The following is a 24,234-nucleotide window of genomic DNA, read 5'->3' as shown; positions in this document are numbered from 1 at the left end:
ATATGAAAAAGCACAGTAATTTCTCCTGGTGCCCATTACCATGATTTGAGCAGCTTCCAAATGTGGGAGCACAAGCTTTTAAGAAAGAAATAATTTTAAGTACTACTTGAAATCAGAGTCTGATATCATACGAGATGAGAGAGCCTCTAATTTGCACCCTTAATGCTACATCATCTTACGATTGCTGGTGTGAGAAGAAATGAAGCCCAATACTGGACTTCATTTTTATGTGAAAATTTTGCTCTTCATCAAATTATGCCTACCCAGCCTGTATGATAAGATGACACCTGCTCAAGCCAAGTGCTTGTTCAGAGGTCGCTCTTAACAAGCTGCAAATTGCACAATACTGGAAGAAAATTATACTGACCAGTATGTGTGATCTTCTTGGTTGCAAGCATGCAGGTGGAAGAACTCAGAACAAAATCAGTACCATGAGGTTTTTAATTGCTGCTAGCTTTCTACATAAAAATGATAGCCTATCAAGTTGTCAGGCATCTTTATTCTCTCAGTGTCTTAGAAATGACCTATTGCAATAAACACCACATAAAATAGGAGCAATATCAAAACTGTGGCTTAAATCTTCCCACTGGTAAAATCCACATCCTGAAATTCTTCTTGCGCCTGTCAAATAAGAGCTCTTCTGCTTAGCCTGCAACATTCACAAACTGTCAGCACATTATATACATCTTATAGGCAGGAGTACGTGCACTCTGCAATCTGAACATACTTTTCTGGAACACAAACTATTACCCAGTTGCAAGAAGTCTATCCTCTCCTTCCCCCTCCTGTTTAGCTCTCGTCATCAGGGATGTCTGCACAACGGCTGGCAGTGCTGGGCTCTCGGCCTCACTCAGCTGGTCTGTTATTGCTCTGGATGATATGAAGTGAGGATAGGGCTGCCTCTTCACTGCGAATGAGGAATCAGTTGTGGGAAAGAAGAGTGAAGGGATAAAGCACAATTCCCCCATTTGGATGGGGTTATTAGCACTGAGGGGAGTGTTAATCAAGAGAACAAAAAGTTAATAGGAATAGTACAAGGACATAAAAAGTACGGTACTTCGAAGGACTATATCCAAGGGCAAAATGCAGACAATTCTTTCCAAAGCTGCCAGCAAAAGTCAGCTGCAGCCCACCCTGAATGCATCAGGAAAAATCTACAGGACCAAAGACACACTTTGCAGGGCAGAGGGCTGAAGCACTGTCTGTCTTCCTCTTCCAGGATGGGGATCCGCTACCTGCATTGCTGTGACATCCAAAACTTTTACAGCAGATTCATGCCTTTAAAATGTACCTACATGTCTCCTGTAGTCACTCCCAGTCATAAGGACAAGATTATAGACAAAAGCTGGATCTAGATTTGAGATATATGAACAAATAATTAATAGGAATATTGAAAGGATGAAATTAGGCTAGAGATGCTCAAAAAACTGTCCAACATTTCCTTAAAACTTGTATTTCAAATTTTAAATTTCCTTAGTAGCTGGATGCAAACAAGTCACACTTTTACCACAGAAACAAATTCAAAAAATTTGGAAACTATTACAACTATTACATGCCATGCCTACAACTAGACTACAGCCACCCATTTTGAAAGAACAACTACCAAATTGGTAATAAAAGAATGCTCTTGCTCTCCAACAGCTTCAGTACAGAAATATTAGCGCGGTGTTTCACATACAGAGTCCTAGAGGTGTTCTTAAGCTGTAGAAGAGTAATATCCCCTTCTGGCAAAGCTATTCTGCCTTTCAGTACAGCAATAGCTTTTGAAATTACCCATGCAATCCCATGCCAGCAGCAACCATGTTAGGTTAAACAACACTTGTGAAAAATGGAATTAAGGAAATAAGTGACAGGCCTCTTAAAGGATTTCATGATCCAGTTTTCCCATTTTCTGTCTCAGCTCAATTATTGCTCCTCAACCTCCTACAACTGTCCTCCCCTTCTCATATTTGGCAGCCGTGGGAGTCATCAGTGTTTCATTAAGCTCTGCTGCTACACTGCCATTCTGCCAAAGTTGTAGAAAGGTTTATGTGGCTTCCCTGACAATTTCTAGTTTATAACCCAGTTTTATGGCGCTGTGTCAGGAAGGAGAAGCATATGTTAAGAGAAGTGAGCCAAAGGTATGTGTGGAAGGGGGAGAGGGGAAGCAAAAGCCTGAGAACAACTGGGGTCTGAGGCATCGGAGAAAGAACACATGCACTGATCTGCAGGCAGGCAAATACGGTTTTCCTTTTAGCGTGATCACAAATGCTGTCAAGTAATGCTTTTAAAGCTTTAATTATTTATTTTTAAGTTTCTAACCTTCCTACTAACCTACTTCCACAGGAGTAACCTGTGGTAATTCAGAAGATTATTTCTAGCTTACTGCCCGTATAGCAATCCAGCTTTCTACTTTCTTATCCAATATATCAAGCAATTACTAATAGACATATTGCCAATATTAGCTACTCCTGCTGCTGCTGAAGAGGAGGAATCAAAGGCAAGACATATGAAATGCCCTGCTCAGGGAAAGACCAGAGAATCAATTGCTGTTGTAGATTTTTAATTATAGCAAAAATGCTTAGCAATTCCTACAGGTTGCGCAGAATGACATCCTTACCAAAATGATGGTACTTATTTTTGCCAGGGTACGTTCAGACCAGTGAAGAGTGCCAGGTTTACTTAAGCCAGAAGCTGAACCTTTTATACTCAAAACACTGACAGTGCCAAACAAGCTTTCTCCATGCTGCAGCAGGTAATTAAGCTCCAGAGAGGGCAAGGAAACACAACATTGCCAAGAGCTCCTATCAACTGCTGAAACTGATTCACTGGAGTTTTCTAGATTATCTGTGCTGTCCTTTTTGGCTCTTGGGAAACTTGCTTTTAACTTTTCTTCCTCTCTCACTTCTTAACCAATATTTAGAAATATATCACTTTGACACTAATACGGAATTTGCATCACAGTGTTTAACGACCTGAAATTGAATATAGATTAAATCTGATGCAACTTCCAGTGTGCTGACCCAGCAGTAATAAAAAAAAAATCCTTTTAACCTCCACCGAAGAGCAGTTTTAGGGACATAACAAAGGTGTTTACTTCAAATAAAAAGCTGAGAACTTTCTTCACGATCCCAGAAAAATGCAGGTTGTATTCAACTATACATGTATATCATATAACCACCGGAGGCTAACTTCACAATGTCAGTGTATTTATTCCCAGGCTGCAAACACTGTCTCCTGTTGCTGGCCAGTTAAGCAACCTGCAGATACAGAAAGACTCAAAGGTCACACACAACTACGCTAGCATCCATTTCCCATCACTCACAAGTGTCTAAATGTACGCAGGCACGTATATGAATGCAGCAATCAATAAATCGTTTTGCCACACTAATCCTTCCCTCGCCTTTACGGGATGTAATTAAAATGCATCAGCTGTACATGATGCCCCATTTCGACTCCGCGCATTACGTAACACTGCAGCACTTCACCGCTCCGTCTCACTGCAAGATCAGACATCAATTACTGTGACATGTGTTGCCTGAAGATATGCAGCATCCCAGTTTATCCAAAGCTCAATAGGGTTTTTTCGTCACCAATTACAGAATATTGGCAAATTTATAAACAAAGGCACTTCGGCTCAAACGCACTTTAAAATTGCCAAACTCAAAAGACTCTTACATATACAATAGAAAATCTTTCAGCACCAACTCACAAGCCTGTGCTGTTTATCAACAGTGGAGCTTTTGTTGCAGCGATTAACACATTAATACCCCAGAATATGACTGTCTACTTACATAGCTGAACCAAATCCTAACCAGAAACTGGTGTTAACACCTATTTTTTCCTCCAAGTAGAGCCAAATCTGAACTGTTAACTCTGAAATCCGTGTTCATCTCAGACTGAACTGACCCTCTCCCACCCCCTAAAAAAATCTGGTTAACGAACAACTTTTCTGTTCTGCTTAAGAACAAATTTTCAATTAAAATCATACTTGCTTAATGGGGACCTATTCAATATGGGGCTGCTCATAGCTGGGAGGGAGCTGCCCAGCAGCATCACAAGGCAGCAGTAGGTGCAGCCTGAGCCCTTGCTTGGGTGCTCTGGTCCTGTGCTGCTCTGCGGTGCACGGATTTTGCGTCTAAGGGAGGCTTTGACTACCCTTCTGCACTGCTCTAACTAGACCTCAAGGGAAGGTAGAAGCATGATTAACATAACTAAGCAAGGGCAAGATGAAGAGCATGGCTAGGACATCCCAAATTTTATAAGACTCGCTCAGAGTTAAGACTTTTAAAATACCATTCCAGCAAAGGAAACACTGGGCTAGAAGGCATCCCCTAGATATTAAACTCCCATTCACTGCAGCAGAAGTTTACTCCTGATGTGTCCGTTCTACCCCACCAACCCCCAAGCCCTAGGAAACCATAAAGGATCTGGTTCACACTGCCAAACAAATGACTGGCATATACTTAGCCCAGCATGGCATCTGGTCAGTGTATCCAGGAACAGAACTTGAAAAAGGAAGGCAAGCAGACTTGAAAGTAGCCAAAAAAGTATTTTTTGTTGAGCAGGCAGCCAGGCAGAGTATGGTCAGCACAACATTCACGCCCTTGCATTGCAAGCAGCAAAGAAAAGAGTTCATTTCCAGCCTCAAGTTGCATTTATTAGAAAATTCAGTAAGTGTACAGCAGAGTAAAATGCAAGGAGCTCGTCTTCGCACGTTGATAAAAATCAACCTCTTCTCCCCCAGTTTTTAAGCTCGACTACACGCTTGGAAGCCACATGAAAGTGGTGACTCAAGAAGGTGTTTTTTGGCCCGCGTGCCCCTGCAGATATTATCTGAGAACCTTCATCTTTTTGGGGATTACTGACCAGACAGTTGATCTCTAAATTTCAACCGGGATCACATTTGCATAGTCCTTTTAAGGGTCAGTAAACGGTGCAGGCAGCTCCTTCTATAATTACTCTAGCTGACTTAAAGCAAGACAAATAGCTAATAAACATTATAGGTACCTCATATAAACTTCATATTCTAAAAGCTATTTTTCCAGCTAGAAATGCCCAAACTATTCAGAGGGGAAAAAAGCTGACTTGCTCCTACCTACACTCCTTAGGCCATTCATGCAGTCTCAAAGTGCTTTACTCCCCTTCTTTTCAACATGCAAAGCCTCCCAAAAAGCCACCATTCCCATAACAGACTTACAAAAAGTGTATTGTTAATTGTTACTACACTGCAAAATCAACCTTGTGGCCTTTCTAAAGTCTTTGGGACTATAGGTTTGTTTATGATAGGAATAAACACTCTGCCTGCGATCATTTTTGTCACAACTGTGCTACTGGGAAGCCCTACCAGCTAAAAGTCAGCAAAGAACAGTAACACTGCATTTGCTTTTATGTTTGCTATTTTAAAAACGTTGCTGAATTATACATAAATAAACGTATTTACTCTTCTAACTCATTATTCATCGTATACTTTAAAAAAAAAGAGTAATTTTGAAAATAACCCATAGTAAGCTCCTAAAGAGAAACTGCATTCCTCTACGCAGTTGCCTTTATTGAGGTTAATTCCTCATGTGGTTATATCAAGTGAAACATAAATCCTATTAGTCCTTTTCCTATTTGCTTCAACAAATGAACTGCAGATTATAGTTTGCAGGCATGTTTTTCCACGTAGACCATTGCTCCAGGAAAAACATTGCAGTTCACCAGTTGTTTTAACAATCTGTAGACACATGAATGCTGGTAACAGGACTACCATACAGAGAATTTTCAACTAAGGGTTCCCCCCTCGCAAAAAAGTGGTCTTCCTCTATAGCCATCCATGCCACCAATTGCCTGCCTTGTGGGTAAAGCGTTATAGAAAACCATCCCCTCAGATGAAATTATGGGGGCTGATTAAAAAGACGGTGTTAGTGTTCATGTAGCCTGCCTCAAACATTCCAACTTTCCTACATGCCTTCTTCTATAAACTTGTATGTTTTGGCTTGAACATTAACTTACATGAAACACGTTCTACACGCATACCAGAGAGATATAAAAGCAGAGCTCCTTTCATATTGAAGTCTTCTAAACTCTAGCTATATAAAAATCTTGATCTTAGTATTTTGAGCTTGCAGGGTCATACTACAAAGTTGCACACATGGGAAATTTTAGTAACTAGAGCAGAACTTAACCCCCAAGTCTCAGCCACCACTCCAAATAACAAGCTTTCCGCGTCCCCCTATTGAGCTGTTTAAAAATTATACTACTTGCATTTCTACATGAAGGATAATGAGATCCATGGAGTAACTTTGCACCAAATAACTGGAATTGATAGTTTGGAATAAAATGAAATCACACAAGATGAAACAGACTTCTTACCGCAGACTCTTTTATATGCAATCTTTACTTGCACGTGTTATGTTTCACAATCAGTGAGGCTATGCATGGAAGGATAAATTTACCAATAAAATCTGAAGTTAAACAAGCGGAGCACACAACAACTAAACCAGCAAACATTTCCTTTCCAAATGTGCAAATTATGAGAATTAGGCCCTAATGGGGACAAAGTAGAACAGAACTCTTTTCCAAACAACCAGACAAGTATTTTTATCATATTGTGTTTTACTCTACATCACTCTGCTTGTAACCTTTTTCTTGTCATTTGAACTTAGGAAAGAATGGAACGAGTTTTATATATATATATGTTACAGGTGTAGTCAGCAACACAGCATTATTCAGTCATCCAACAAAGGAAACCTAAATAAATTTTAAGATTGAAACCTAAATAATTTTCAAGATTGAATTTGGCAATCTTTTCACATCTGGCGGAGAGAAAGTTGTACCAAACCCCTCCCCTGCAGGTTACATTTTAAACACATTTGCCATGACAATGGGATAGGAATCCATAGTGCAGAAAAATAACCTTCCCCTTCATTTATCTCCATAACCTGTCACACACGCTGACTGCTATCCAAACTGATGGAGTCCCTGGCACAAGATTCATGACCCATGACTTTGACTACCTCAGAGAAGGGGGGAGCACTTGTTAAGACTACTCCTTAATTAAATTACAGAGAGAGTGCCACTGTCAGCTTTTTAAATGATTACATCATCTCATTTTCTCATTCCATCCCCAAATGGGCTATCCTGAAAGCTCCCCCATGCACTTCTTCAGCTTCTCTACCGTTATACAGTGTGTCCGTACCTGGGGGGACCCGGCAAATCACTAGGGAAGGGGTATCAACACTGCTGCTCACCACAGGTTGCTAGTGATGACCTCTGAGATGCTAGCCAGTCCAGGTTTGTAAACCGTGTTTCTTGCATACTGCTGTTTGTTGAACCAAACACAAAAGAAAAAATTTTAAACTCAATTTTCATTTCAGACAGATGACAGTTTCCTTCTGCTCTCATTTAAAGTCAGTATAAAGTCAGCATCATTCGATTTATGTTGCAAAGGCATTAATATTAGGAATATATCCCTTAGTGAAAAAAAACAAACCCTTTGAATAAGCAATTTTTCTAAAAAGGCAGATAATATAGTGCAGAACCACTACAGAGGTGATAAACTGACACTGACGTCTAGCAACCAGAAACCTATTTTTGTAAAGTTTTACGGAATAATGACTCAAGGGGAGACATAAGGAGCAGAGCACAGTGCGTCTGTTCTTTATTTCTGTTGTAGCTTGGAACAAAACACCAGATCAGATGTTTCCGAGGCTGCAGTAGCATTCCATTGCTACATGAATTTCTAATTTGCATCAGCATACGGTAAACAATCATTTTTAAGTCACCTGATGTAGTCCACGTAAGACAGCAGGTATGCCTGTAATGGCTCTTCCTTGCCAGAAAATGTCTGGCTTGGTAAGACACTATGCCTGACTTTCCAAATCAGGCAAGGAAAACACTGTGAATGCTGCAACCGTATCCACTACAACTAATCTACCCTGGTAAACAATCATTTATCTGAACACCCGCGGCATTTCGTTCAGTTTAGGTTTCTGAAGATGTCTCCTAGAGTGTCAAAGTTTAATACTAATTTTAGAATATGTAATTTAGTATTAATTTTCCTGCCACCTACATGAACTCTGAAGCGTGCGAACTTGATCTCCATTCTCCAAGGAAATGCCTTAATTTCCAGAAGTGTTCAAATATAACATTTGTACATAACATTAAACACCTCCAGATCAAGAGCTCATTTAAAGCCCGAAGGATATTTTTGGAATTTGCAAATTATCCTGGGGGGGCCTCAATTCTGACAGACTGAATTATTGAAAGACCATTGTTTACAGAGCAGCACAACTGATAAAAGGAGGAAATTCATGTTTTTAAACAGTCTACACATGAGAACACGTAGAAAATGATCCATCTCTGTTTATCACTTGAGCCAGAGAGAACATAAATCGGGATCCAGAAAAGGATAGAAATTCAAGGTTAAGATGATCTGAACAGAAAGCTATACAAAATTTATCGGCATATTAAAAGAGATTGCACTGCCTCATGGTGGGACACTTGCCAAAGACAAAACTGATACCGAGGACAGGACCAGGCCAGGGTAGGGACTGATCCTTTCCATTCACTGTTCTCCATATCAACACTTCTGAAGGGAAAAGTGGTCTTGCCCTGGAGGTGCGTTAAGGCTTCTTGGGCTGAGTGTGGAAGCTGTTTCTGAAGATTGCTTGTCACAGTAATGTCTACGTTTTGACATTACTTTATGGCCACAGTTTTGGCTTCCAGGTAATTCAGTCTATTTGCAGAAAGTTTGCTTCCCTAAAATGCTTTTTACTTAGTAAAGTAATCTGGAGGTAGGTGATGAAATTGTGATTTTGGCATTCAACTGCTCTACCTCCGAAGTTTAAGCTCATCTGACTTTCTCCAAAGTCTCCCTCCAGCTGCTATGCAAAATGTTGGTGGGGTCAGATGCAGGAGTGTCTGAATGGTTTCAGCTGCCCAGTACCTGTGTCTGTGCAAAACATCAGCTCCGTCCTCACACAGAGCACTCCTCACAGCCCAGTGAGATGGCATCTAACTTTGCTGTAGAGCAGTGTAATGCAGCAGTCACCGTTCTCTCTATATAATAGAAACTCGGACTCAAATCCTTCTGTTTACCTTCCCAAGAAGGTATCTGCATCCAAATCTTTACTTTTCAGAAAGCCACAAGGACATGGGACATTTCAAGGTTTAAACAACTTCATAAAAAACCTACTTTACAAAGGGATTCAATATAAATAGGGACAGCTGAGACAGGTGCTACAGTGACAGCACAGTTATTCAGAAGACCTGCCTTCACGAACTTTTATGCTATTTTACACAAAGTAGAAGTTTCCAAAGACTGCGACTGGAAGGGGGAAATGTTGTTTGCTAGACATCCTCCCCAGCAGTGGGAATGGGGATTATGTTACATGTTTTTCCCCAAATGAGGACTGACAATAAATAAAGGACTTGAATCTCTTCTCAGTTTCAAAGCACAAGTGAAATCACCTACCAGGTCTAGCAGCACTTGCTAAGCACTTAAGTGCTCTTGCCAGCCACTATCTGCCCATCACTGCCCCCAGCTAAAAGTCTTTCCATCTCCTTCTCTACCTACTCATCCTATTCTTCTTTGCAGAGTTTAAGCTTTCAGGTCATTCTGATTGTGGGCAAGTTATGCTTGCTTGTCTGATGAAACCCTTTTAAATCCAATTTACTTCTGTAGAAAAACAGGTCATACTCAGTTTACATGCTCTGCATCTACTACGCTGCAAAAAATCCACTGAAGATCACCAAATGTTAATACGGTATATTGCTGGGTTTATCTATTTATGGCAAAATCTGCATGTGTGCTGCTTTGTACCCACTGTTGCTCAAGACTTCAGAGGGGAATATGTTTACGGAATGACATGAGCTATTGGGGATTTGTCCAAACCAATGTAAATAAAATCTATGACCTGGTTTTTCCCTGTTTAGTTAAATGGACTCGTATTAAATTTTATCGTCAAACTGAATCAGCAGCTCAAAACTTTTCCAATAATTTCTTGCAAAATAGCCTGCAGGAAACATATCTGAAACCTTCTCAACTGTTGTTTGGTTAAAAGAGGATGATTAAAATGGAGTCCCAGAGGGTACATCACAACAGAAATACTGTTGCAACAAGCACACAGGAGACTCAGAGGAGAATAGAGCTTAAGGGGCTGCAGCTTTGACAATCCTCTTGAAGCAAGCTTTATTAAAGCATTACGTGATCTGGCAACAGCCTGTTGACATTCTTTTCAGTTCAAAAATGGCCTTAATTTTATTTCCTTGAAAAGTAAGACTCCTGTTCATTAAGGAGTTCTCAGCCATTCCCTTTTCATAACCTGTTTCACAATCCATGCTCAATAGAAAACCATTGAGTGAAGTCCTGGCATTGCAAGTTTCAAAAGCTGGGTGCCCGAATCTCGGTTCTGCATCTGCAAGTCTCCGCCACCAGAACCCCAAAGAGCTGAAAGGTTTCTTTCTGCAATAAAGAACAGGCAATTGCCGGCTGGAAAATTGCCCTGGTGGCAATTACTTCGTAATAAAGAGCATGGAAGCACTATCATGTTTCATCTGTTATCGCTACGGCAAAGTTACCTCTCGGTCAGAGGTGAGGGTCAAACTCAAATTCTGAACAGAAAACTGAAACTCAGACGGCAGTTGTGCGTGCATACATTCACAGGTTCACCTGACATCTTGCTCTCCTAGAGGGTGTTGAGACAGAAGTATAAAAAGATGTGGACTTTGTAAATTTGGCTGAGAGTGTATGTGGGCAGAAAGCAGATTAAGAGGAAGGGTTTAGGCTAGGAAAGAGGTTGCGTAAAAGTGCGTGATTAAAACCACTCAATTTTAACACATTTTCAGGAGGCCAAAGTCTGCCCCCCACTTCTCCCAATCCTTCCCCCACTACCCGCAGGAAATCTTCATAAGGGAGCACTAAAAATACAGGGATCCTGCAGTTCCTCGAGTCCTATACGTGCCCCTTTCTACTCCAGAGCTGCCCTTGAAAGCAGGAGAAAACGTATAGGCTTGTCTTGGCTATAGCAACAAGGTGGGTCCAGTATGTGTGGGAGGGAAGAATTGCAAGACAATTCAGTGACCCCACGTAAGAGAGAAGTAAAAAGTACATTTATAATAGACTGAAAGAAAATTTTAAAACTATTGGCTGCTATGCAAATTAAAAACAACCAAAAAATCTGCTTATAATTTAATAGTCCCATAACCAGTTCAGCACTATTAGCCTGTAGCAGTGTTATTAACTGGACCTTATTCCTGCTGTTTTACTAGATCTCCTTGTGTTGGGAGAGAACAAGAGATTTGGGAAGGGGAACAGAGATACCAAAGTACTCCTAAGTAATTCCAAAAAGTTTAGTCTCTCTTAAACCTTGGGTATTCAAGATAAAAAGGAGGCAGCATGCTGGACAGGAAAGATTTACTGGTAGAAAGAAGCAAATACATAAGGGTAGAGATGTCCATTTTCTTCTTAGGGAGTGATTATTTTTGGAGGCCTCAAGCTCTTTCCTCAAATCAGACTAAAATGCTTAAGAAAAAAAAATGGATTTGAAGAACAGAGATGACAACGAAATTAAAAGTTGATTTTAAACCTCCATCCTCACATAAGAGCTGACAGTCTGCATTTTTATACAGTTTGCTTTGTCTTGCAGTGTGCTTTTTCTATCGGTCCACAGTTCTCAGACCTATTAGCGTTTCTTGCATGTCATATATGGTCACTCACACTAACCTCAGATCACACAAGCTCTCAAAAGGAAAACTTCGGAGGATTCAAAGAAGTTCTCACACACAATTTTTACTGCAAACACTCTTTACGCAGGGGCGGGAGAAGTCTTAACATTCCTACAGTATACAATTAAAAGATCAAGTCCTTTTGTTAAAGATTTGGAATAGGAGAAGACGGGCACCAGAGCAAGTATGAGACTTGTTTTAGAAGCAGCTTCTTCGGCAGACCTTATTCAGCCAAAAAAAGGGGAACAAAAAGTTACCTACTGCTAAGTAATAGGAAACATGTTTCATGCTATGGGAGAAGCCTCCGAATTCCTTCACACTCAACTTCCCTTTCCTAGTAAGGCTATTCATCTGAAGTCACACAGTCTGTACAATCCTAAAGCCAGCACGAATCCTCATGTTACCCCAGCTGAAAATCTGCCATGTGTTATCAGTTGTGCCTCTGAAGGCCAGATTCAGTGTTACTTAAAGAAAAACAGAACATTGATATAAAAAAAGCTCTGTAAACTGCCAGACCACATGGCATTCGCCCTGATATGAAAATAAAGCATGTGCTCCTACTGCCCCCAGGATTAAAAATCTTAATAGTTGCATAGCACCTTTCTTTTAAAAGTGCCTTAAACATATCCTTAACCAAACCTTCCACTAAGGACTACATGTGTTCAAAAAGTGTGCTGCTATTGATTTGAGGTCAAAAGGTATTTTATGTAAGAGAACAGTGATACATGATATGAAAGCCTTACTGACTTGCTCATTGGTTAAAAAAAAGTACAGTAAAATTAGTCTTACACAACCCCTTAGTGGGCATAAAATTAGTCAATAAGTAAAAAATGATGGGTGGGGAGGTTTTATAGGGAAATTAACATGTGCCTCAGGCACAATATTTGCAGTTTTATACATTCCACCACTTGAGATCTGAATACAAACTTTACATGATCTTAAAGACTAACTTCAAAGCTAACAAGGTTGAAAACTGTATTTAATTACATGTTTATTATTCTAGGTTTTCTGCATCCACTGTAAATTCAGTTCTTATCCTTAGGTTAGCTGGGTTACAGTCCCCTCTTGGGACAGGTCAGCTCTCAAGCCATTAATTCTTCCAAGGGGGAATTCAGATCCTGCAATTCACTCTCAGCATCAAATGCAGCTACGCCTGGGAGCCCAGATGCAGCTGGATCGTACAGGAATTTGAGAGTCAAAGAGCAGGTTACAGCAACTCAAACAGTTTCTTCCTGGTAAGACAAGGTAAGGTAAGGCACAGCTCAAATGGTTAAGGTGCAGCTTTGTAGAGAGACAGTTATAAATACATATAACCTTAACATAGATGTAACCTCTGGCAGAGATTAGGAATAAACTTGACTACTTAAGTTGAGCTGAAATAAAGAGTCAGTGCCGCTTTATGCTGAAGAGCTTCCTCCATCTGCAAAAGTTTTTCCAGCCAGTCAGCCTTTCTTCAGTTGAATTATAGGCAGCCTCTAAAAGCTCATCCAATCCCTTTGTTCCCTTCTCCCCCACCAGATCTTTAAGGTTTTCAGATTTCCTTTGATCTCGGGCTTAGCCCTAGGAAGACTCTCCCCTTCCACACTGAACTGAGTCAGCAATTGTTACCTTAACTCCTTTGAAGAAACATACCTAAAAGCTAACTTAATCTGTAACATTTCATGCTTGGTTTCTAAATGTGTCTCCATAATCTCCTCTTTACCTACATGCATTCTTCTCAGACAGGTATCAACATTAAATGTCAACGGGGAGATTCACTACTTCATACTAAAAGTTCACTCCGTAATATTAAATCTCTTCAGCATAATGACTTCTCAGCTACCACTTTGAGATTTCTCAGAATCAGCAGTTTGAATTATTGCTTAACACACTTTTTCCATACTAGCAATTTCACATGAATAGATTTCAAGACCCTTTAAGCATGGTCTGCTAAGCTTTAGGCTGGAAGAATTTTGAATGTTAGTTAATTTTTTTCTGAGATATTATGTCTAAATGCTTTAACTGAGAAATGACAGCCCAAATCCCCGAACAGCTTTTCTACATGTACGAGACACGTGGGAAATGTGTCATGTCTCATGAGACATGAGCAACTACAGTATTTTGCTGATTCAAAAGCATTTAATGAGAAAAATAATTTCTTCTCCAAACAAAAATAACCTATTTTTGTTCTGCAGGGCCTAGCTCAGCCTTTCTCTGTATTAAAATCTATTAATTAGCACCGAAATACGCAGTTTCCAGAAATGCTATTCCTTAGTGTTGTTGCCTAAAAAGAACACCATGCTCAGGGTTAAGCTTAAAACAACCAACTTCAATATTTAATGCTAGACTAGCTAATGTTTACTACAAGAGCCCATTAACTCTCACAGCAAAACAAAGTAATGCCATCACAGATAGGCGCTCAGATACGAAATGCATAAAAATCAAGGCTATTTCTCTACCGTACCAGAGAAACATCCCTAAATTTAAGTGACATTATAAAGGTAAGCAGCACTTGTAAACTGTTCATGTTTTTCCTTTTGTAAATGTACATAGTTTCTTTTTAAAAGCACTAGTGTAATATATTTAATTTATGGGAATGAGGAACAGTTCTGGTGCTGACAGTCACTTCTGTGCCTATTAACTATTCATAAAACACTCAATAGCATTGGAAAGATCCTTTGAAGCAACAGTAAAGGCTTGGCAAAGCTTTTATCATATTAAATATAAAACGTGAAACTTCATGTTTACAGCTACCTCTACTCATTAGTAAGACAGCAAGTTTTTCATGCTGAAAGCAGCAGCCACCCTAAGTTACAGAACACAGATTTTTTTCTTCCATAGTCCTAATGAAACAGGCACATGGATCCCACTTTTCAGAAGAACTGAAATGGATTTACTGGTTGCGTCACCACCCAAATTGTGCTTGAATTACAACTGAAACAATCTGAAATTACCAAATTATGTTATTTATTAATGGTTTAAAGTGTTGTTAACAGAAGCCATGTATTGTGATTTCACTGAACAAGTTTCTTCAAAAAGCTAAGTTTTTCTTAGTTTACACTATACCAGTCAATAGTTTCTCCTCACTTTTATTCACTCAAAATCCCTTGCAAAATAATTTCTAAAATGTATCCAAATTTTCCATGAACTGTTATGAACTAGAAATAGATTTAGAGATTTAATCCTTAGAAACCAAGTTTAATGATGGGAGAAAATACACTGTCATTTATAAACAATAGCAGGGATTTTAATTCCCTCCCACAGATAAGCAGCATTAAGTACCAGATGTTTCAGAAGACAAAGGCCTCATCCTTCTCCTATGGAGTTTATAGTATGTGGCTGAAATGTGACAGGGGAAGCAAACAGTAGTGTTAATGCACAGAACATACTCAACAGTAACAAGCAATCACTGTTTCTCAAAAATCTCAACTGATGAACAAGTAAACCTAGAGTGCTGAAGGTGCTGACAGTTTATTTTCTAGTAAAGTTTTAACGCCGGCTGGGATGAACTGCTGATTAAACGGGTCTCTAAAAAAGGTTAATGAAGATTTCTAGAGATCAAAACTTGTGAAAGTGCCAACTAATATAATGTCATCTGGAGCCAGTCTGCCACTTCTCACATTTCGCATAATTTTATATCCTCCAAATTCTTCTAAACAAGCTAGCGGCTTCATTTTGAATTCTTAAGCTGCAGATAGCAAGAAATCAAAGAGCAAGTTAGAATAAAAAAAATTTAATATATATTTGGCTTGTTCTTGTTGCTAAGCTACTAAAGCCCAGTTACGACTACAAGGCTGTTACAGATTTGTAGCTGCATTTCTGACAAGGCAATGTAACATCAATCTAAGCAGAGCAATAAAGACAAAGATTAAAGTCACAAATCAGAACTTATTTCAGTAGGGGTATAGCAACTCGGGCAGTTCCAGACCTTTCCAATTCAGAGTATCCATCAATCCAAGCGGCTCTCAATGCTGCCTTTCGTTCTTTTGTTAAGAATTCAAAACGTCAGGAAATTTAAACACATCGAGAATTCAACCACTGTTGAATTGGAAAGGGACTATGCAAAGGACTATCTCCTTCAGTTGCTGAAATCTCATGGCTTAAAGTACAAGCAGGACAGGTCATTGATCTGCCAAATCATAACTACACCTCTGATCCAGGGTACACAAACAGCTAGGAAAGTAAAATACCTGCAAACAGAAAGCGTGTAACACCATACTAATGTGCCTAAGGTTTTAATGGAGGTATCAGATAAGAATCTCAGATTATTTCAGTGACCAAAGTTTTCTCTGATATAGAACACAAGCACACACCGTAAAGCTTAATTGTTAATATTCAACATACATCTGTAAGAAAGAGTCTTTTCTGCATACCCAAAAGGCTTCTGGTTCTTCAATTTACTATAAGCAAAGTTAGTTGGTTGAGTCACCACACTTCCCCAGGTGCCACTTCCCAAAAATAGTTTCTTGAGCCAATTTAATCTCACAGAAAGTAACTGAATATTGCTTTTACCAAAACAAGAAGCAAAGGGAATATTACAGCAGTTCTACAGCTATATGCAACCCCCTCCAGTGAGGAATAAATATACCTCATGTTGAGGCAGACAGATGTTGAGGTTGATAAAGGTAAACAGAACCATGTAAGAAGTAATTACCAAACAGGCTAGATAAGTCACCCGTGAATAACTTAACCCTTCACTGAATCCAGCATTGTTTATTCCCCTGCTGAGGGAACACGAGCTAGAGCACGAAAGATTTCAATTAGTTCCCAAAGCGCTAACATTTGTAACCAGCTACCTCCATTTCTTGTCTATACAGCATGGAACATCATCACTGCATCCCCACAGGCTTTTGCGTTACTTTGCCATTTGCCAGCTTTTCTAGAAGTGAGAGCTCTTTTCTTCCCTTCCCCCAAATCCCAATGTTATTTTGATCAGTAGGGTTAGGGAAGGAAGGGAAGAGATATTTCTCAATTATCTGGAGGAAACAGATCTGCTAGAAGAGCTCACAAAAGAAATGTAAACTAGTAGACTGGTCAGTAATTAAGAGGATGGTTTATTTATACTGTCTGACCTTACTCTATGGTAAGGTAAAAGTCAGCTTAGCCAGCTATACATTTTAAACATCCAAGTGCCAGCACAAACAAGAAAACGAACAAAAAAGTACAGGTCACTTACAAAACTGGGAGTCTTCTCCACGCAAAGCAGGATGCAAGTTTTTGCATTCATGGTAGACAGTAATTGAACCAATGCTGCTAGTACAAACTTAAGTCTCTAAATCTCAACTTACCCAAAAGTCAAAACCTCAAAACAAGTTATGGACATTATAAACATTTCTAGATGAAGTTGCATGTATTTTATTCAGCAAGTCAGATAGATCAGAAAGCTCCTATTTGGGGAACACTTACAATCTATTTTAACTATGCCACGAATAGATCCAAAAAGGAAATTTGATGAGCTTTGAAAATGACAATTTTCAGGAAAACTTGGAGGCATAACTTATCAGCATCTCTCATGGCATCAGCTGCACTGATTATTGAACCCTCTGTTGATTCAAAGTAAGCCAACTAGTAATTTCATACAAAACCACATTTTTAACTGCAGGAAGACTGCACATGAGAATTTGTACATTGCATGCTCATGAGTTCAATCTCTTATGCCCTTTTGTCATATCAAATATAAAAATACAGATGTTTCATTTGAGATGCTAACCTCAAAATTTTTAAACCATGTTGTAAATAGTATTCAATGAACATTATTTTAGAGAGTTGGTCAAGTGCTTCTGTTTGGCCACAACTGAGCATGCTGTAAGGTATAACTGCATGTATAAGCCAAAGCAAACATTAGCAAACATATAATATGCATATATTATATATACACTTATACAGTGTATATATATTGTTGTATGTATATCGTTGATTTATTCACTCATGGAAGCATGCTCAGTCCGACACTTCATTCAGTTTCATGTAGTATTTTCTGGTATCTGATAGAGAACATGATTTTCTGGATTTGATAAAGGTAATACCAGACACTGTTAATACTGTAAGCATTTTATTGGAAACCTAATTACAGTACTCACCATGAAATTTAACACTGTCTACTCCTATTCTAAACCTCATTACGCCCCATTATTATCTAAAGTTATTGGTATCATGATTTATTCATATATATTCATGTGTTATAATCTAGACAGATTAATCACATAAAACAAGACTCACTAGTGGTTTGAAATAAATGCAATATTTCACTAGTAGTTGGAAAAGCTTTTATCTAACTGTTTATTCTAAAGTACTGTAACTTGAAGCATCTCTCCATAAACGAAAAAAGCTTCATTGCAATCCTTTATAGTCTAATGTTGTTTCTAGTTTCTAGGACACTTACCTTTCAATAAAGAATTTTAGAAGCTTTTGAGGTTGCTAGCTTTATATGGGAACTCAAAACTTAAATCAGGTTAAAATTTTTACGGAGGGAAGCAATAATAGACAGAAGATGAATGCGTATAGAAATCCTCCCCGCTTAAACATGATCACAAAATTGAATCTGTGGCACAGCCAATAACAAAAAAAGAAAATCTTTTTTACCTTGTCTATTTTTAGTTGGTAGACCCCATTTCCCTCTTCCTCTGACTTCAATCAATGCAAAAAGATATATAAAGTTTCAATTTACAGAAATGAGAATTACTTACCAATTTGTAACAATACGGGTGTTACCAAAGCTGTCTCCATGGCATAACAAAATTCCCTGCCAAACATTACTGCACCATGCATCACCCACAGGCGTATTGGTATCCGGTCTATGGATCCTTCACTAATGGTCTCCTCCCTACTTTCATTCTCCTTGTTTTCTGGTTTCTGAAGCTGTGCCACAGGTAGATCTTGAACTTGCATAGATTCCGAGTCAGCATTCTGGGGAGCCATTTTCATTACCATAAAAATATATATATTTGTTATATCTATATAAATAATACTACCATAACTCCACGAACAAGTTAGCGTGTCTTCTCTTTCAGCTTCTGTTCCTCAGGCAAGTAATGCTTATACTCCTCTTGTACAAACAGGTATCTTGCAACTTCTGGTATAGATATGAGACATTAAGAATGAAAAGCTATTTGGTAGGAATTTCAACATATGGCTTGCTGGTTTACTGTGAGTTAGAGTTAAAAATCCATAATTGCCATTCAGTTAATACCAGTTTCATAATTATTATTGAAGAAGTGCTGAAGTTGTTATTCTTGCTACAGAGAGGTGGAAAGGCGACACAAAGAGGTGCTCCACTGTTAATCCCCATCGAGTGGCTGATTAATCTGCAACAAAAAGCAAGCATTTAAAAATTTCAATAGCATTTTTCAGGATATTGTGCCCCCCCCTTAACTATATACCCTACTTCCTGCTTAATGCTTTCCATTGTCCTTGCCTAGTGTAGGGTCTTTTATTCCACATTCCCTCCTACCCCTGGACTTTCCATTGAAATGCAGCTACTCCTCATGTTTAAATGATGCTTAACTGTACTCCTAAGTTCCTCCAGTTTGTGGTCCTACACAAAGCCACCGAAGAATATATCAGTGTTTTTGTCTGAGATCCTCAGAACATCGAGCACAAGACTAACAAATTCTGGGAAATTTAATCCAGATTCCATTTCAGAAACGGCGTAGGATATTCCAGTACTATGCCAGGAAGATGATTCATCGATTACCATTTACTCACTGGCCACACAGACATCTCCGTTTAGACTTTTGGAAGTTGCCAGTTACCTTGCAGTAACTATGACACCATCTTATAACGAAGAGATTCCTCAAGCAAGCATGAGCAAAAGCAAGCCATTAGGAATATAACTTTGAGGATTGATATTTAAATATTTAAACTTCTAATGAAGTTCTATACAGCATATGTATCCATCTTCACTTTCTGCACTCAAAACCAGAGCATCTTAATCTCACATCCTATGAGGCTTCTGAAGTCCATGAAAGTAGAATGGTACAGTATCTTCCACCACACATTAAAATCATTAAAACATATTCCAACCAGGTAAGACAAGCTTCTCCTGTATTTCACTGTCCTTTGTGCCACAAAGTCTAAGCAGACATACATACTGTACCATGTCAATCAAAATGTGTTTAAGTACTTAGGAGAAAAAAAGAAAGCATTTTATAAAAAGTCTATGCAAAAACATTTGCACTAGAAGGATGCATATTCACATCTATGCACACAGTGTGAACTCGCATCCCAGGACAAAACCCCTCGGGGGTATGGTTCCACAAGATGCTGGCTTTGGCAACAAAGCTGGCCAAAGAAGTCCCTGCGCTGCAGTTCACTGCCCCTTCAGTTGTGGCAACAAAAACTCTTTGTGGGCTAGAGCATAAACCAGATCATTAGGCAGTGAACCTAAAAACGAGCCTTAAGAAATAAGATGACATGTTTGGGGTTTAAAGCACAACACAACAGCAACTCCGTTTCAGCATGACCCGACACACTGTTCTACTAAAACTACAGCACAGAAACATCACCTTGAGCACTCCCTCCTGCTGATACCCTCCTTCGAGCTGTACCCCCAGTGGGTTTATTGCGTGTACTTTGTTCTTCCATTCAAAAGCATCTTTTTTGGTCTGGGCTGCTTCTCCTCCCAGGCTCCCCAAGATTACCAGAGTTCTCAGATTTGATCACCTCAATAACAACTTAATACTATAATTTGCTTCTGAGCTAGTCAAACCTTTAAATCACATGAGAGAAGTTAAAATAACTTACTGAACACAAGTGCTATAAGCAGAGTTTTAAGTTCCAAGTTTTAATCTATAAGCATTAAATTGCTCAGAACAAAAAGGACTCAAGAAAGCATTTCTCCACCCACTCAGAATTAACAGGAGTTGAGATGCACTGCCTAGGGTTACTGAATTATGGCACAGACAGGTACTTATTCAAGTTCTTCATAAGCACCTTGTTTTTATAAAGGTTTTTCTTTCCACCAGTCAAGGTTTGGGTTTGCTAAGCTCCTACATGTGGCAGAGTTCATTTGCCTCCTTCCAGTAGTTAGTGCAGTGTTGAACTTGCATCAGGAGGGGAAGTGATGCGATTCTCTTACTTTGCTTTAGTGTCTGAGGTTTCAACACAATCCTTGAAGAGCTATTAGTTTATCATAAATATGAAGTTAAGTACTGTGTGTATTAAAAAGACACCCATCCACTTTTCATAACACAAGTTTTGGGTGAGTAAAACCTACAAAATACAGGCTCTAGAGTAGGAGCAATTATTTTAATTACAGCCTAGTCATAAAATGTTTAATTGCTGGCAGACTCAGGCAAAATTGAATTCAGTAGAATTCAGAAGTTTGCATATCAGCTCTTATTATTCAGAAATCATTCAGAACATGCGTGTTGTATTACAGACTAAGGTTCATGGATAACACTCCTGTACAAGATGGCTTTAAAATCTCTAGCATTTTCTTATGTTTAATTTCCCCTCCTGTCACTGTCTATGAAGGATTTAACTAATTTCCCTAAACACCTCATTTAATACTCAGTTACAGGGTAGCAGAATGAGGCACGGAGAGGCAGGCAGTTCATCACAGCAGAATGTTTTATGATGCACTGGGGCAGCCTGCATACGCAAGCAGGATGACACCAGGCTGGGAGCATTTGTCACTGGAAAGGACAAAAGAGGATATTTGAGATTTAGCCCTTTTGAGCAACACTCTTAAGGGATGACTGAAAAAGTTATTCTTGAAGTGAAAGATGATGAGGAGCGATCAGATAATTTAAGAGACAGGAATAATGGATGATAGATGGAGGTAGACTTTGAAGCTGTAATTGACACAGATAAGAACAGTATATTTTAAACATGCCAGAAAAAGCAGTTACAGTATTCAAGTGCAATAGCAAGAGGCACAATGGACAGGTTTGATCTGAAGGAACACAGAATTACTGTTCCATTATGCCAATTTTGTGGTAAGCATAATGCTAGTCTTCTGCAGCATTTTCATCTGACTCCAAGTGCATGTCTAATACAAGAGCCAGAGAATAACAAGAGCCTTTCAGAAAGGTCTTCTAGTTCTTTAGTAAGTCCTGCTAGATTGTGTTCATACTCATTTTAGACCCATCCAGATTCTGCTGCTGCTTTTTCCAAGTTCATTTTGAATTTGGCAAGTTTGAATAGTGGCATTCTTCCTTATCAAAAAGGGAGACAAATTCATTTACCTGCTGGAAATAAATATTACAGAAGCTTTTATGCAGCAAAAAACTCCAAAGTAAATGGTATCTAAAGAGGAGTTGGATTAAAATACCAAAGAAGGCATGCTCCCATGCCTGCATCTAGCACAAATTTTTTTTTTCATGTTTGTTGGCTAGTAAAACCAAACCTTAATTGACAATGATTTTTTTTTAATAGTAGCATTGAATATCCATGGTAATTTCCAACACATTCCCTTTACTCGTGTGGTTCAAAGGCTTCATGGTGTGAGGAGTCCACCTAAGAAACGTGCCAGTATTATTATTTTTTTTTTTTAAAGAAGTGATGAATTAGGTTCACATTTTTACCTGTCATTCAAGCAGACTAGGTACTAAGAGAGCTGGCATCCCTTCCTCAAACAGATGTCAAGAGGCATGGTGGCAGAAGGTTTCAGAAAGACAGCTTCCCTTTCATCTGTACCTTTCTGACCATCCAGTCATGCAGCAGCTAAACAAAATAATTTAAAAATGTAAAGTGGCACACGAGACAGCATTTATCTCAGGAAGCTGAGACCATGTCCCCCATTCTGCCATGCACTCTCACTATATTTTCCATAAAGTTTTAAAAGGCATTTTCATGAATAACAAAGAATAAGGAAGTAGAATGAAGAATTTCAGCCATGGAAAGGGGTTCATGTTGGGCATTGTACAGAGGTTGGGTATGAAGAAAGTTTAGATACAGAAATATTCCTGATCTTGCAAAGTGTATATGGGAGGAGGGGACTGATTACACTAGCTCTTCAACCTAACTGCACGTTTTACTTTGACCTTTGGCCACATTGCGACAACGACAAACCCTATAAAGCGGTAGTTAATATTTCAACAAAACAGGCAAGTAATATATTCTGAAAACTAATCTGTAAGCAAAATTTTATAAAAGCTCTTCAAATTGCTTGTAATCTTATCTGTTATACTTTTACTATCTATCTTCCATCTAGGCATAAGTCATAACATGACTATGTGAAGTACAAAACAACATGTTATAGGCTTGACAAGGCTATATCACAACAATCCTGTGCCTCAAATCAGTAGCGTTTATAGACAAAGCACATGAATCATCAAAGAACCTGAGGAAAATTACTGCCTTTCTTTAGGGTTTTCCAAAGAGGAAGAGTTATATAGGTCATATTTGTGGCCCACAAAATTCAGTGGTTTTCTTTTCTCTAGCGAGCACTAAGATGCTAAAGACATACAAAAAGCTCACACTAGACAATTACGCAACACAACACCTCAGGCAAATGACCTCTATCACACTTCTCAACATGTTTTGTAAGTTTAGGACTTAGAGGTTGACAAGCAGTGTTTTTGCATTTGTGATACCATCATCTGGAGGTCAGAATATTGGTGGTACACCCATCAATACCAAAATAAATGGGGTTAATGATCCTGCCCAAATCTTTTAAGACTGGACTATTTTTAATGCATGTTTCCAGATATCTCTTGCTTACAAGGAATAGGAATGTACTGTTCAACACGCAACTAGATTTTCTGAACCAGTGCCAAAGCATATGACTTTAATTAAGCTGTGGAGTATGCAGTAAGTTTCAGGTAATCACAACGTACTTTATTAAGCAGTAATAAAGCTTGGCTTGTAGATACAGTTAAATGGGCCGAACTGGATACCATAAGAAAATTTGAACTCTCTGGGAGGGCTTTCTTCCTCTGAAGCCATTAGGCAATGCTTAAGGCATTTATTGGGCTAAGAAACAATTCATTTCAACAGGGTAGGTGTGCATGCATTACAAAATCCTAAATTCTGAAGGAAAAAATAAGCACGGCCTAAGAAAAACTGGAATGAGCAAACTGAAAAGGGTGGAAACAGTTGTGTTCAAACACTATTGAATATCTAAGGGAACAAGGGGGGAATTGAGCAGAGGCAAACTACCCCCTTCTCTCATCCTGGTCTTTACAGTTTATTGCATTAACTTCCAGTAATTTATTTAGCCATATCATGTCTTCAAGATCTGCCTCTTCCATTATCATTACTTTCATTTACGTGCAAGTATACAGATTGATCAAAGTCTCCTCAAACCATAGTGAAAAGCTGCATTCAGAGTTTTGCTCCACAGGAATTGTTTTCTAGCGATGTAGGAAATACTCTAGCTCAAACAAAGAGTCTATAGTTTAAAAGAATTTTACCTTCCTGTCACTGAAAGGAAGGATGAAGAGATACCTTGAGCCATCGTTGCGTACAAATGTCTTTTCATTGTTTACCACTAACTTCATAAGGAAAAATAGCTAAGAACCAAGTCTTCCAGAATTTAACTAGGCTTTAATGATTCTGGTCACAGTTGTCATTGGATCACTAACAGTGACAATGTTAATGTCATATTATTGACATTAACAA

General features: G+C 38.9%; 1 protein-coding gene across 5 annotated transcripts in view; it reads right to left on the bottom strand.

Moving 5' to 3' along the window:
• Nucleotides 1–24,234, bottom strand: part of SLC45A4 (solute carrier family 45 member 4) — a 68,559-nt gene that overhangs the window by 21,657 nt on the left and 22,668 nt on the right. For 4 of the 5 annotated variants that reach the window (XM_075141077.1, XM_075141076.1, XM_075141079.1 and 1 more), the window contains exon 2: nucleotides 18,357–18,974. In XM_075141077.1, coding sequence (XP_074997178.1) covers nucleotides 18,357–18,600 — 244 coding nt within the window. In that variant the 5' untranslated portion in view covers nucleotides 18,601–18,974. Of the gene's footprint in view, nucleotides 1–10,289; nucleotides 10,430–18,356; nucleotides 18,975–24,234 lie in introns of those variants that run through there. The other variant, XM_075141080.1, reaches the window with a different exon arrangement.

The sequence above is a fragment of the Calonectris borealis genome, chromosome 2, assembly GCF_964195595.1.
Source record: "Calonectris borealis chromosome 2, bCalBor7.hap1.2, whole genome shotgun sequence".
NCBI classification, from domain to species: domain Eukaryota; kingdom Metazoa; phylum Chordata; class Aves; order Procellariiformes; family Procellariidae; genus Calonectris; species Calonectris borealis.
This window is presented reverse-complemented; position numbering and strand designations above follow the sequence as displayed.